Genomic DNA, 14,968 nt, shown 5'->3' on the forward strand with positions numbered 1-14,968 from the left:
TTTTGTCAAAAATAATTTTTATTGCATTGAAGTTCTGTTTAAGTCTGTCAAACATGTCTGAATCTTCAGATAGCCTACGTTCTGTATGTTCAAAGGCCAAGGTGGTTCCCCCATTAAATTTATGTGTGAAGTGTGCCATAGCGTCCAAACAGCTTAAGGACCGTACAATCACACTTAAAAATATAGCCCAAGATGATTCTTTAGCTGAAGGTAGTGAAGATAGCTCGCTATCCTCTCCTGTGTCAACACCAGCTATGCCCGCGCAAGCGATGCCCAGTACATCTAGCGCACCAATTGCGATTACTATGCAACAATTAGCGGCAGTAATGGATAATTCTCTCTCAGCATTTTTATCCAAACTGCCAGCTTTTCCTAGGAAGCGTGATTGCTCAGTTTTAAACACAGACAATGAGCAAGCAGACGCAGAGGATAATTTATCTGTAGTGCCCTCACATCAATCTGACTTGGCGGTGAGGGAGGGCCTGTCTGAGGGAGAAATTTCTGACACAGGAAAAGTTTCTCAGCAGGCAGAGCTTGATACCATAGCATTTAAATTTAAGCTACAACACCTCCGTGCCCTACTTAAGGAGGTCCTAGCTACACTTGATGATTGTGATCCTTTGGTGATCCCAGAAAAATTGTGTAAAATGGACAAATTCTTAGAGGTCCCAGTACACACTGATGCGTTTCCGATACCTAAGAGGGTGGCGGATATCGTGACTAAGGAGTGGGAGAAGCCAGGTGTACCTTTTGTTCCCCCTCCTATATTTAAGAAAATGTTCCCAATTGTTGACCCTAGAAGGGACGCGTGGCAGACGGTCCCCAAGGTAGAGGGGGCAGTTTCAACGCTAGCTAAGCGCACGACTATACCAATAGAAGACAGTTGCGCTTTCAAAGACCCTATGGATAAAAAATTAGAAGGTTTACTTAAGAAAATTTTTGTTCAACAGGGTTTTCTTCTTTAACCAATTTATTGCATTATTCCTGTAACCACTGCAGCGGCTTTTTGGTTTGAGGAACTAGAAAACTCGCTACAGAAGGAGACTTCTTATGATGAAGTCATGGACAGAATTCACGCCCTGAAGTTGGCTAATTCTTTCATTACAGATGCCGCTTTCCAATTAGCTAAATTGGCAGGGAAAAATTCTGGTTTTGCAATCATGGCGCGCAGAGCGCTTTGGTTGAAATCTTGGTCGGCGGATGTGTCGTCCAAAACAAAATTGCTTAATATTCCTTTCAAGGGTAAGACCCTATTCGGGCCTGAGTTGAAAGAAATTATTTCAGATATCACTGGGGGAAAGGGCCATGCCCTTCCACAGGATAGACCTTTCAAAGCTAAAAATAAGTCTAATTTTCGTTCCTTTCGCAATTTCAGGAACGGACTGGCTTCTACCTCTACAGCCACTAGGCAAGAGGGTAACGCACCCCAGCCCAAACCAGCATGGAAGCCATTGCAAGGCTGGAACAAGGGTAAACAGGCCAAGAAGCCTGCTGCTGCTACCAAGACAGCATGAAGGGGTAGCCCCCGATCCGGGACCGGATCTAGTAGGGGGCAGACTTTCTCTCTTTGCTCAGGCTTGGGCAAGAGATGTTCCGGACCCCTGGGCACTAGAAATTGTGTCTCAGGGGTATCTTCTAGAGTTCAAAGACCTTCCCCCAAGGGGAAGGTTCCACATGTCTCGCTTATCTTTAGACCAGATAAAGAGACAGGCATTCTTACATTGCGTAGAAGACCTTTTAAAAATGGGAGTGATACACCCAGTTCCGACAGCAGAGCAAGGACTGGGTTTTTACTCAAACCTGTTTGTAGTTCCCAAAAAGGAAGGAACTTTCAGGCCAATTCTGGACTTAAAAATTCTAAACAAATTCCTCAGAGTTCCATCATTCAAAATGGAAACCATTCGGACAATTTTACCAATGATCCAGGAGGGTCAATATATGACTACCGTGGACTTAAAGGATGCGTACCTGCATATTCCTATCCACAAAGATCACCATCAGTTCCTGAGGTTCGCCTTTCTGGACAAGCATTACCAGTTTGTGGCTCTTCCCTTCGGATTGGCCACTGCTCCCAGAATTTTCACAAAGGGGCTAGGGTCCCTTCTAGCGTTGCTAAGGCCAAGGGGCATTGCAGTAGCACCTTACCTAGACGACATTTTAATACAAGCGTCGTCCTTTCACAAAGCAAAGGCTCATACAGACATTGTCCTAGCCTTTCTAAGGTCTCACGGGTGGAAGGTGAACATAGAAAAAAGTTCTCTGTCCCCGTTCACAAGGGTTCCCTTCCTGGGAACAATAATAGACTCAGTAGAAATGAAGATCTTTCTGACAGAGGTCAGGAAGTTAAAACTTCTGAACACTTGTCGAGTTCTTCAATCAATTCCTCAACCCTCCATAGCTCAGTGCATGGAGGTAATAGGACTCATGGTCGCAGCAATGGACGTGGTTCCATTTGCTCGAATTCATTTGAGACCATTGCAACTGTGCATGCTCAAACAGTGGAATGGGGATTATGCAGATTTGTCTCCCCAGATTCAAATGGACCAGAAAACCAGAGACTCGCTCCTCTGGTGGTTGTCTCTGGATCACTTGTCTCAGGGAATGAGTTTCCGCAGACCGGAGTGGATCATTGTCACGACAGACGCCAGCCTCCTAGGCTGGGGCGCGGTCTGGGAGTCCCTGAAGGCTCAGGGTCTTATGGTCTCGGGAAGAATCTCTTCTCCCGATAAACATTTTGGAATTGAGAGCGATATTCAATGCGCTCCAGGCATGGCCTCAACTAGCGGAGGCCAAATTCATCAGATTTCAGTCGGACAACATGACGACTGTAGCGTACATCAATCATCAGGGGGGAACAAAGAGTTCCCTGGCGATGAGGGAGGTATCCAAAATCATCAAATGGGCAGAGGATCACTCCTGCCATCTATCAGCAATTCACATCCCAGGAGTGGACAACTGGGAAGCGGATTATCTGAGTCGTCAGACTTTCCATCCGGGGGAGTGGGAACTTCACCCGGAGGTTTTTGCCCAGTTAACTCAACTATGGGGCATTCCAGATCTGGATCTGATGGCGTCACGTCAGAACTCCAAAGTTCCACGTTACGGGTCCAGGGATCCCAAGGCGACATTGGTAGAGGCCTTAGTAGCGCCTTGGTCGTTCAATCTAGCTTATGTCTTTTCACCGTTTCCCCTTCTCCCCCGGCTAGTAGCCAGGATCAAACAGGAGAAGGCTTCGGTAATTCTGATAGCTCCTGCGTGGCCATGCAGGACTTGGTATGCAGACCTGGTGAATATGTCATCGGTTCCACGATGGAAGCTACCTTTGAGGCAGGACCTTCTAATTCAAGGTCCATTCGAACATCCAAACCTACTTTCTCTGCAACTGACTGCTTGGAGATTGAACGCTTGATTCTATCTAAGCGTGGGTTTTCGGAATCAGTTATAGATACCCTGATCCAGGCTAGAAAGCCTATGACCAGGAAAATTTACCATAAGATATGGCGGAAATATCTTTGTTGGTGCGAATCCAAGGGTTACTCATGGAGTAAGATTAGGATTCCAAGGATTCTATCTTTTCTCCAAGAAGGATTGGAGAAAGGTTTGTCAGCTAGTTCCTTAAAAGGACAGATATCTGCTCTGTCTGTTTTGTTACACAAGCGTCTGGCAGCAATGCCAGATGTTCAGGCGTTTTGTACAGGCTTTAGTCAGAATCAAGCCTGTCTATAGACCTGTGGCTCCTCCATGGAGTCTAAATTTAGTTCTTTCAGTTCTTCAAGGGGTTCCGTTTGAACCTCTACATTCCATAGATATCAAGTTACTATCTTGGAAAGTTTTGTTTTTGGTAGCTATTTCTTCTGCTAGAAGAGTTTATGAATTGTCTGCTTTGCAGTGTAATTCACCTTACCTGGTGTTCCATACAGATAAGGTCGTTCTACGTACCAAACCTGGTTTTCTTCCAAAAGTGGTTTCCAATAAGAATATTAACTAGGAAATAGTTGTTCCTTCTCTGTGTCTTAATCCAGTTTCTAACAAGGAACGTCTGTTGCACAATCTTGATGTGGTTCGTGCTTTAAAGTTCTATCTAAAAGCAACTAAAGACTTCAGACAAACATCGTCCTTGTTTGTCGTCTATTCTGGCAAGAGGAGAGGTCAAAAGGCGACTGCGACCTCTCTGTCCTTCTGGCTGAAAAGCATCATCCGGCTGGCTTATGAGACTGCTGGAAGGCAGCCCCCTGAACGAATTACAGCTCACTCTACTAGAGCTGTGGCTTCCACATGGGCTTTCAAGAATGAGGCTTCTGTTGAACAGATCTGTAAGGCAGCGACTTGGTCTTCACTGCATACATTTGCCAAATTTTACAAATTCGATACTTTTGCTTCTTCGGAGGCTATTTTTGGGAGACAGGTTTTGCATGCAGTGGTGCCTTCCGTTTAGGTTACCTGACTTGTTCCCTCCCTTCATCCGTGTCCTAAAGCTTTGGTATTGGTTCCCACAAGTAAGGATGAAGCTGTGGACCGGATACACCAATGTAGGAGAAAACAGAATTTATATTTACCTGATAAATTTCTTTCTCCTACGGTGTGTCCGGTCCACGGCCCACCCTGGCATTTTAGTCAGGTTTAAATTTATTTTTGTAAACTACAGTCACCACTGCACCCTATGGTTCTCCTTTTTCTCCTAACCGTCGGTCGAATGACTGGGGGGGCGGAGCCTGAGGGGAGCTATATGGACAGCTCTGCTGTGTGCTCTCTTTGCCACTTCCTGTAGGGATTGAGAATATCCCACAAGTAAGCATGAAGCCGTGGACCGGATACACCGTAGGAGAAAGAAATTTATCAGGTAAACATAAATTCTGTTTTTTCATTCGGATAAGGTAGTTTTGCGTACTAAGTTAGGGTTTCTCCCTAAAGTAGTTTCAGATCGGAACATTAATCAGGAGATTGCTGTTCGTTCCTTGTGTCCTAATCCTTCTTCAAAAGTCAATGGGACAGAAATAAGTAAGAAGACCGGTACACTAACCTAACCGTATTGTCCAGATATGAATTTAAAGAATAAAAATGAGGAAGCAACTCGGATTAGGCTTATGTAACATAAGCCTCATCCGAGGCGCTTCCTCATTTTTATTCTTTAAATTTATATCTGGACAATACGGTTAGGTTAGTGTACCTGCCTCCTTACTTATTTCTGTCCCATTGACTTTTGGACTATTTTATTTCTTTATTGCACTATTAGTGCATTTATTTATATTGTATCTCTCTTATCTGTTTTACTATTAGCAGCTGTACATTTTTATTGATATATATCCATTTGTTAGATACATATTTTAAAGTATACTTAAGCCTCATCTGAGGCGCTCCCTCAATTTTCATTTTTTAAACTTATATTTGAACAATACGGTTAGGCTATTGTTCCTCCCCCCCCCCCTCGAAGTGAGCTTGCATACACTCATTTTCTCTTTGGCGCTGTCCTCTATGCATTCCTTCTAGTCCTAATCCTCCTCCTGCACAATCTGGACATGGTGCGTGCATTAAAATTCTATTTACAGGCGACTAAGGATTTTCGTCAGTCTTCTGCTCTGTTTGTGGTTTTCTCTGGAAAACGTAAGGGGCAGAAAGCTACGGCTACTTCTTTCTTTTTGGCTGAAGAGTATCATTCGCTTTGCCTATATAAGATTGCAGGACAACAGCCTCCTGAGAGAGTTGAGGCTCATTCTACGAGGGCTGTTTCCTCTTCCTGGGCATTCATAAATGAAGCTTCTGTGGAACAGATTTGCAAGGCTGCAACTTGGTCCTCTCTTCACACTTTTTCAAAATTTCACACTTTTGCCTCGGCTGAGGCCTCTTTTGGGAGAAAGGTTCTTCAAACAGTGGTGCCTTCCGTTTAGGTTCCCTGTCTTATCCCTCCCTTATCTGTGTACTCTAGCTTGGGTATTGATTCCCAATAGTAATTAGATCCGTGGACTCATCGTGTCATTAGAAAGAAAACAAAATTTATGCTTACTTTAGAAATGTATTTCTTTCTTGACACGATGAGTCCACGGCCCGCCCTGTTCTTTTTGGACAAGTTGTTGGTATGTTATAAACTTCAGACACCTTTGCACCTTGTTACTTCCTTTCTCTCCTTTGCTTCGGTCGAATGACTGGGGTTGGAGGAAAGGGAGGTGATATTTAACAGCTTTGCTGTGGTGCTCTTTGCCGCCTCCTGCTGGGCAGGAATGATATTTTCAATAGTAATTACATGATCCGTGGACTCATCGTGTCAAGAAAGAAAGAAATTTAGCAGGTAAGCATACATTTTGTTTTTCTTTCTTTAAGCAGGAGTGGTACAAAAGAAAAGAAGACTACGTTTCGGGTTACATGCCTATTCTTGGACTTTACATTGTTGCTACAGATGAGCAGTGACCTGTTGGGGTGCACACCTTGCTACTCTAGTGCTGGATTACAATTGTTTTTAGAGCCATCAGTCAATGTCCGTATTCGGCACAGGAACTGAGAGTGAGACTAGTTTGTAATAATCAGCTGTTTTGTGTTAATTGTTAATAAAGAAAAAATACCAGCGCTCTAGTTGGATCTCAATATCCAGACTCACTGATGTAAAGTGTGGAATAAAACTGTGTGTGTCACTATGTACACTCCTGGGAGGTGTATATACTCCCTTCTATTCAGATATTCCCTGGTTAATTAGAATACCAAAAACCAATATTAGTGTCGGGAATAGTGCAGCAAGAAGGTAAGATGCCAGTGTACCCCTTACACTGTGAAAAATGGAATACAAAGAGAACAAATCATATGTACTTCTGCGCAACAAAATGGATTATCGAAAGAACAGAGAAATAAATCTTTAAACTGTCTGTTATAAACAATTAAAGTTCAAGTAGATGTTAAATGAAGTATATCCAAGCAAGAATAAGGTATAGGTGTCCTCTTACCGGATATTACCTCAATCATATGAGGTAATGCATGGTCACGTAGGTATTATGGTGGGTAGGCGATCTGTGGTTCAAATCGTGTCACTGCTGAGGTTAATGACTTCGATGCTGACTTGTGTATGGTATTCTCCTTTAGGAAACTTCCAGGATCTTGTATAGTAGACTTGGTACCTCTTGTTGGTATGGTATTTTTCGTCAGCCGGTCCTTTCCAGATTTCTCAGTGGGAGGTGTTGAGGAAGGAAAGAAGAAGAAAATACATAGCGTGATACTGTTTAAAAATTATATTTATTTACACTATAAAAGATAGGAATTGCACTCACATGAAGTACCCTCAATCATGTATGAGGTAAGTATTGTCACATCAAAATATATATAGGCAAGGAACACTTCTGGGTAGTTGCATGAAGAACTCACTCAGTTAGGGTAAGTACAATCCAACCATGTCATAGAGTCAATGTCCTTTACAAAAGGGGTTTAGGAGCTAGGTAATCTGATGTGGCGATAAGCCAAAAATATCTCACTAAAAAAATCTTAATGATATATCAAATAAAAACAAGTGTTTATCTCCTGATTATTGCGGCAATAGATGTTGCAGGAAAGAACAGAAGTGTGCTTTTATTCAGTAACGATAGTCGCAAAGAACTTGGTAACGATAGTACTGGAAATACTAAGTGTCTGGCTGCTATAAATGTGGGTCACCACTAAAATCCAAATAGTGTACCTGATGTGCTGTGAGTAATCTGACCGTCTGCAGCAAGTCGGATGTGTGACTACAGCACCACTGCACGGCTCTGATAGAGCGAGTGAGGTCCCACTGATGGAGTGTGCGCGGGAGCGGTGAGAACAAAGGAGGCCGGTTTGCGTTTCCAATGAGCGAGAAGAAACAGTACTGCCACACCTGGGATGCCTTACGCGTTTCAAAGTTTTCAAATACTTCTTCGTCGGAGGCGATGTGCAGTACTATGAAGCCGGCAAACTTTTAAACAAGCCAGGTGGGCGTGTTTCCTCTCGCTTACGTATGACGCGTAGCGTGTACTGATTGGCCAATAGCGGAGTCTGTTTTCCGGTTTCTAATGGTAACGGGTTCTGCATTCTCAAATAGAACAGTGACCTGAATATTGGTAATATTAAGTGTAGTGGTAACCTCGGAATATATCCTGATTGAGAGGCAAGACAATTACATGGATTGATCATAAAAATAAATATAAACGTTATGAACTACACGTTCGTGTATTAAGTATAAAGGAAATGTCTGGGTTCAACATAACTCAAATTGAACAAAAATGGATTTGATGTGAACTATAACACATAAGACTTGACTTGTTACGTTGGCTTATGCGCCCACATCGGGCAAATTACCCACATACCAGTGGTGACTTAAAATAGAGTGTACAAACTTGTCCTATTAGATAGAGATCACATATATGTCAAGGTCCCTTGTATTTTCTGCTGTAGTGAGATAACTGACAGTTATATCAAAATGCCTTCTATTATGGACGACATGTGAGATTGATACTGGGAAACCAATCAAGGAAAAGAAACATAAATTGGACGAATTACGTTCGTCTCTATCTAATAGGACTAGTAGGATAAGTTTGTACACTCTATTTTAAGTCACCACTGGTATGTGGGTCATTTGCCCGATGTGGGCACATAAGCCAACGTAACAAGTCAAGTCTTATGTGTTATAGTTCACATCAAATCCGTTTTTGATTAATTTGAGTTATGTTGAACCCGGACATTTCCTTTATACTTAATACACGAACGTGTAGTTCATAACGTTTATATTTATTTTTATGATCAATCCATGTAATTATCTTGCCTCTCAATCAGGATATATTCCGAGGTTACCACTACACTTAATATTACCAATATTCAGGTCACTGTTCTATTTGAGAATGCAGAACCCGTTACCATTAGAAACCGGAAAACAGACTCCGCTATTGGCCAATCAGTACACTCTACACTTTGCGTCATACGTAAGCGAGAGGAAACACGCCCACATGGCTTGTTTAAAAGTTTGCTGGCTTCATGGTACTGCACATCGCCTCTGACGAAGAAGTATTTGAAAACTTTGAAACGCGTAAGGCATCCTAGGTGTGGCAGTACTGTTTGTTCTCGCTCATTGGAAACGCAAACCGGCCTCCTTTGTTCTCACAGCTCCCACGCACACTCCATCAGTGGGACCTCACTCGCTCTATCAGAGCCGTGCAGTGGTGCTGTAGTCACACATCCGACTTGCTGCAGACGGTCGGGTTACTCACAGCACATCGGGTACACTATTTGGATTTTAGTGGTGACCCACATTTATAGCAGCCAGACACTGTTAGTACAGGGAGTGCAGAATTATTAGGCAAATGAGTATTTTGACCACATCATCCTCTTTATGCATGTTGTCTTACTCCAAGCTGTATAGGCTCGAAAGCCTACTACCAATTAAGCATATTAGGTGATGTGCATCTCTGTAATGAGAAGGGGTGTGGTCTAATGACATCAACACCCTATATCAGGTGTGCATAATTATTAGGCAACTTCCTTTCCTTTGGCAAAATGGGTCAAAAGGACTTGACAGGCTCAGAAAAGTAAAAAATAGTGAGATATCTTGCAGAGGGATGCAGCACTCTTAAAATTGCAAAGCTTCTGAAGCGTGATCATCGAACAATCAAGCGTTTCATTCAAAATAGTCAACAGGGTCGCAAGAAGAGTGTGGAAAAACTAAGGCGCAAAATAACTGCCCATGAACTGAGAAAAGTCAAGCGTGCAGCTGCCACTTGCCACCAGTTTGGCCATATTTCAGAGCTGCAACATCACTGGAGTGCCCAAAAGCACAAGGTGTGCAATACTCAGAGACATGGCCAAGGTAAGAAAGGCTGAAAGACGACCACCACTGAACAAGACACACAAGCTGAAACGTCAAGACTGGGCCAAGAAATATCTCAAGACTGATTTTTATAAGGTTTTATGGACTGATGAAATGAGAGTGAGTCTTGTTGGGCCAGATGATGGGCCCGTGGCTGGATTGGTAAGGGGCAGAGAGCTCCAGTCCGACTCAGACGCCAGCAAGGTGGAGGTGGAGTACTGGTTTGGGCTGGTATCATCAAAGATGAGCTTGTGGGGCCTTTTCAGGTTGAGGATGGAGTCAAGCTCAACTCCCAGTCCTACTGCCAGTTTCTGGAAGACACCTTCTTCAAGCAGTGGTACAGGAAGAAGTCTGCATCCTTCAAGAAAAACATGATTTTCATGCAGGACAATGCTCCATCACACGCGTCCAAGTACTCCACAGCGTGGCTGGCAAGAAAGGGTATAAAAGAAGAAAATCTAATGACATGGCCTCCTTGTTCACCTGATCTGAACCCCATTGAGAACCTGTGGTCCATCATCAAATGTGAGATTTACAAGGAGGGAAAACAGTACACCTCTCTGAACAGTGTCTGGGAGGCTGTGGTTGCTGCTGCACGCAATGTTGATGGTGAACAGATCAAAACACTGACAATCCATGGATGGCAGGCTTTTGAGTGTCCTTGCAAAGAAAGGTGGCTATATTGGTCACTGATTTGTTTTTGTTTTGTTTTTGAATGTCAGAAATGTATATTTGTGAATGTTGAGATGTCATATTGGTTTCACTGGTAAAAATAAATAATTGAAATGGGTATATATTTGTTTTTTGTTAAGTTGCCTAATAATTATGCACAGTAATAGTCACCTGCACACACAGATATCCCCCTAAAATAGCTATAACTAAAAACAAACTAAAAACTACTTCCAAAACTATTCAGCTTTGATATTAATGAGTTTTTTGGGTTCATTGAGAACATGGTGGTTGTTCAATAATAAAATTAATCCTCAAAAATACAACTTGCCTAATAATTCTGCACTCCCTGTATTTCCAGTACTATCGTTACCAAGTACTTTGTGACTATCGTTACTGAATAACAGCACACTTCTGTTCTTTCCTGCAACATCGATTGCCGCAATAATCAGGAAATAAACACTTGTTTTTATTTGATATACCATTAAGATTTTTTTTAGTGAGATATTTTTGGCTTATCGCCACATCAGATTACCTAGCTCCTAAACCCCTTTTGTAAAGGACATTGACTCTATGATATGGTTGGATTGTTGAATTGTACTTACCCTAACTGAGTGAGTTCTTCATGCAACTACCCAGAAGTGTTCCTTGCCTATATATATTTTGATGTGACAATACTTACCTCATACATGATTGAGGGTACTTAATGTGAGTGCAATTCCTATCTTTTATAGTGTAAATAAATATAATTTTTAAACAGTATCACGCTATGTATTTTCTTCTTCTTTCCTTCCTCAACACCTCCCACTGAGAAATCTGGAAAGGACCGGCTGACGAAAAATACCATACCAAGAGGTACCAAGTCTACTATACAAGATCCTGGAAGTTTCCTAAAGGAGAATACCATACACAAGTCAGCATCGAAGTCATTAACCTCAGCAGTGACACGATTTGAACCACAGATCGCCTACCCACCATAATACCTACGTGACCATGCATTACCTCATATGATTGAGGTAATATCCGGTAAGAGGACACCTATACCTTATTCTTGCTTGGATATACTTCATGTAACATCCACTTGAACTTTAATTGTTTATAACAGACAGTTTAAAGATTTAATTCTCTGTTCTTTCGATAATCCATTTTGTTGCGCAGAAGTACATATGATTTGTTCTCTTTGTATTCCCTGTTCTGTGTTAATACTTCCATAAACCTCACTTATGCTTCTGAGGTCCACACTATGTGTTTCTTCCTGCTGCCACGATAGATGAACTCCTGACACTAAGAAGGTTCTCGTGTTGAATCATGTAAGGAGAAGTCGGCACTGTGAAAGCTCACTGGTTATTCTGAGAGCTGTTGTCACTGGCCTGACATTAGGGTACTAAGGATTGAGCTGAGCATTTTAACCCTTTGAGTGCTAATGACGGCTCTGAGCCGTCAGAGTTTCTCACTCTGGTGCTAATGACGGCTCAGAGCCGTCATGAGCACTCTCCCACCTTGAGGGAGATCTGGGGGCTCCTTACTGCTCCTACCCCCGCGATCGTGCCTGTAGAGTGACAGGCATCGCCAGGGCTTCACGTGATGCACGGTGATGTCATGCGCAATTACGTGATGACGTCACCGCGCATTTTTATACTTAACAATGTTAAGTATAGTAGCAGGGGGCATGCTGCTTAGAAGCCTGTATCTCAGGCATCTAAGCAGCTACAGACCCCCAAGACCCATTGTTGGAAAGGTAGTCACCTAACCTTTCCAATAGTGTAAGTCTTGGGGGTCTGTAAAAAAAAAAAAGTTAAAAAAAAAAAAAAATGTTTTCAAAAATAATAATAAAAATAAAAAATATTAGCACCCAGGTGGGAAATGACTTAGCAGCAAAAGGGTTAAAAACAAGTACTGGCCATATATATATTATATATATATATATATATATATAATCCAGTGCCACCAGCCAGGATGACGGAAGTCAAGTTTTCCCCTTTATATAGTAAAAGCAATATAATAAATGGTCACCAGTCTAGAGAAAGTTGATGGACTAATAGCAATATCCACTGTACAGTATTTCCTTACTTATTACTTGCTGTAAAAGTAATGTTGACATATATTCTAATATTTATTTGTACTTTTAGACATAGGCGGTTAGCCTTGTTAAAGCAAGTGAGCATCAGAGAAAACTGCTGTACTCTTTGCTGTGATGAGCTAGCAGACACAGAACTTAAGCCATGTGGACACAGGTAAGAGGAGAGGTTTGACTAAAATCAATGATTTTGAAGGGATAATATCACTTTTTTCTTATGTTTTTAAAGTTGTTTCATACAGATCTAAATTCTTTATCAGAACCGGTACTTTATATAAAAATAGTTTAATATTTTGTTTAAACATGCTTTCTGAATTCTGTGACTGAGATAATCTCTGACTTCACCTACTTCATTTATTTACTATTCTGAGTGAGAAATTGATACTAGTCTAGTTGTCTCAGCATTAGCGGATCTACTCCACAAAGGGCCCTGGTGCAGAGGGCCCCCCCACAAATGTTACTCAGTAGTTAGTAATAGTAATTATATAATGTACATCCTGCTCTGTTTTATCATCTTGAGGATAGGTAGATGGACTTGCAACCTGCACTAATTAGAGGTTCCCTTGCATTAGTTTTGTATACACACCTATGTATAGACCAGAAGGTATTGCCCCTCCCCAGAATTTGGGCCCTGGTGCCACTACACCTGCTGCACCAATGGTAGTTCCGCCCCTGTGTCTCAGGACAAGAGGTGAATATTTTGCTCTAATTTATTACTTTATTAATGTATAGTAGCTGTAGACTTTAAGGATAGAAAACAAACTGTAGAAGTCAACCAGTCAAAGAAGAGTTCTATTTTCAATATAAGCAGTGTAATACCAATTAGGTCCAGTTGCTTGATGAAAAATAAAGACTGTTAATTTTATATATTAATAATGCTCAGAAAATCTGAGACTCAAAGTTAGTGGAAGTTGCAGAATCAGGAAGAGGTCCAGAGGAGGAAAGAGATAAATTAAACTTAATTACTTTGCAAGTCCTATTAGCAATCATACAATGGCCACTCTGGTAAGACAAAATAGAACAATGCAAGAAAAGGTTTGTGAATATGAAAGATACAGTACATAAGAATTAACTGAAGGTCATGTTTTAAAGTGACACTTAAAGGGAGAGTCTACAATATAATTTTTATTGTTTTAAAAGATGCATAATCCCTTAATTACCCATTCCCCAGTTTTGCATAACCTTTTACCTCTGATTACCTTGTATCTAAGAACCTTCTGACAGCCCCCTGATCACATGACACTGACTATTATCTATTGTCTTGCATTTAGTATTGTGTTGTGCTAAATCTTAAATAACTTTCTGTGCCTGAACACAGTGTTATCTATATGGCCCACGTGAACTATCAAGTCTCTTGTTGTGAAAAGCAATTTAAAAAGCATGTGATAAGAGGCAGCCATCAAGGGCTTAGAAATTAGCATATGAGCCTACCTATGTTTAGTTTAAACTAAAAATACCAAGAGAAAAAAGCAAATTTGATGAGAAAAGTAAATTGAAAAGTTGATTAAAATTACATGTCCTATCTGAATAATAAAAGTTTATTTTTGACTAGACTGTCCATTTTTAAGTGATTACATTTTAAAGCAAACATTTCTTAAAATATAAAACCAATATGTACGGCTTAGAAAAGCATCTGGTGTTTTTCACTGCCTTCCAAATGCACACTCTTATAGATATTTCTAATGGATTTGCTGTAGACACACCGCAAAATATTTTTTCTCAATTTTAAGTGGTGTATTTATCATTTTAAAATGTGTGCTTTTAAAATGCTGTAATTTTTTAAAACTGACTGTATATTTTGAATTTTTGTGTAACGTATTTGTTTCATAAGATGTTGAGAGTCCACGAGCCCTCACACGTGGGATTAAAATCCAGTTCTACAGGAGGATGCAAAACACCCCACACAACAGATAATTAATCCCTCCTACTTTCCCATGATTCCTTAATCATTTTTTGCCTCCTGCAAGGAGAATAATGAAACTTTAAGTGTGGATCTACACATCAATTGAAAGGGGTTCTCAAACTGATGTGGAACCCTATATCCCCCTCAGAGAGCCAGGAATAGGACAGATGGGTGTAAAGGAGCACATTGGCAGTGACAGTAATTCTCCTGTGGGAGTTTGTCACGTGCCTGCCACAGGTGTCACTGGGACTGGTCCTGCAGCCTCCTCCTGTTAGCCTCGTCAGAGTACTCCTTCCTTCGATCCTGTTTCAGTGTATGCTACAAAAGATGGACTTTTCTACTTGAACCAGGTCCCCTGTAGCTTCATAAGAACGGTAGTGAGGGCTTACAAGTAATTAGTTACTTGCAATTTCTTTCATGTAATTAGCAAGAGTCCATGAGCTAGTGACGTATGGGATATACATTCCTACCAGGAGGGGCAAAGTTTCCCAAACCTCAAAATGCCTATAAATACACCCCTCACCACACC

General features: G+C 41.4%; 1 protein-coding gene across 1 annotated transcript in view; it reads left to right on the forward strand.

The window, feature by feature from the left end:
* Positions 1 to 14,968, forward strand: part of RSPRY1 (ring finger and SPRY domain containing 1) — a 132,211-nt gene that overhangs the window by 92,346 nt on the left and 24,897 nt on the right. The window contains exon 14 of the mRNA XM_053700252.1: positions 12,589 to 12,693. Coding sequence (XP_053556227.1) covers positions 12,589 to 12,693 — 105 coding nt within the window. The remainder of the gene's footprint in view (positions 1 to 12,588; positions 12,694 to 14,968) is intronic.

This window comes from Bombina bombina, chromosome 1 (assembly GCF_027579735.1).
Source record: "Bombina bombina isolate aBomBom1 chromosome 1, aBomBom1.pri, whole genome shotgun sequence".
Classification (NCBI taxonomy): Eukaryota; Metazoa; Chordata; class Amphibia; order Anura; family Bombinatoridae; genus Bombina; species Bombina bombina.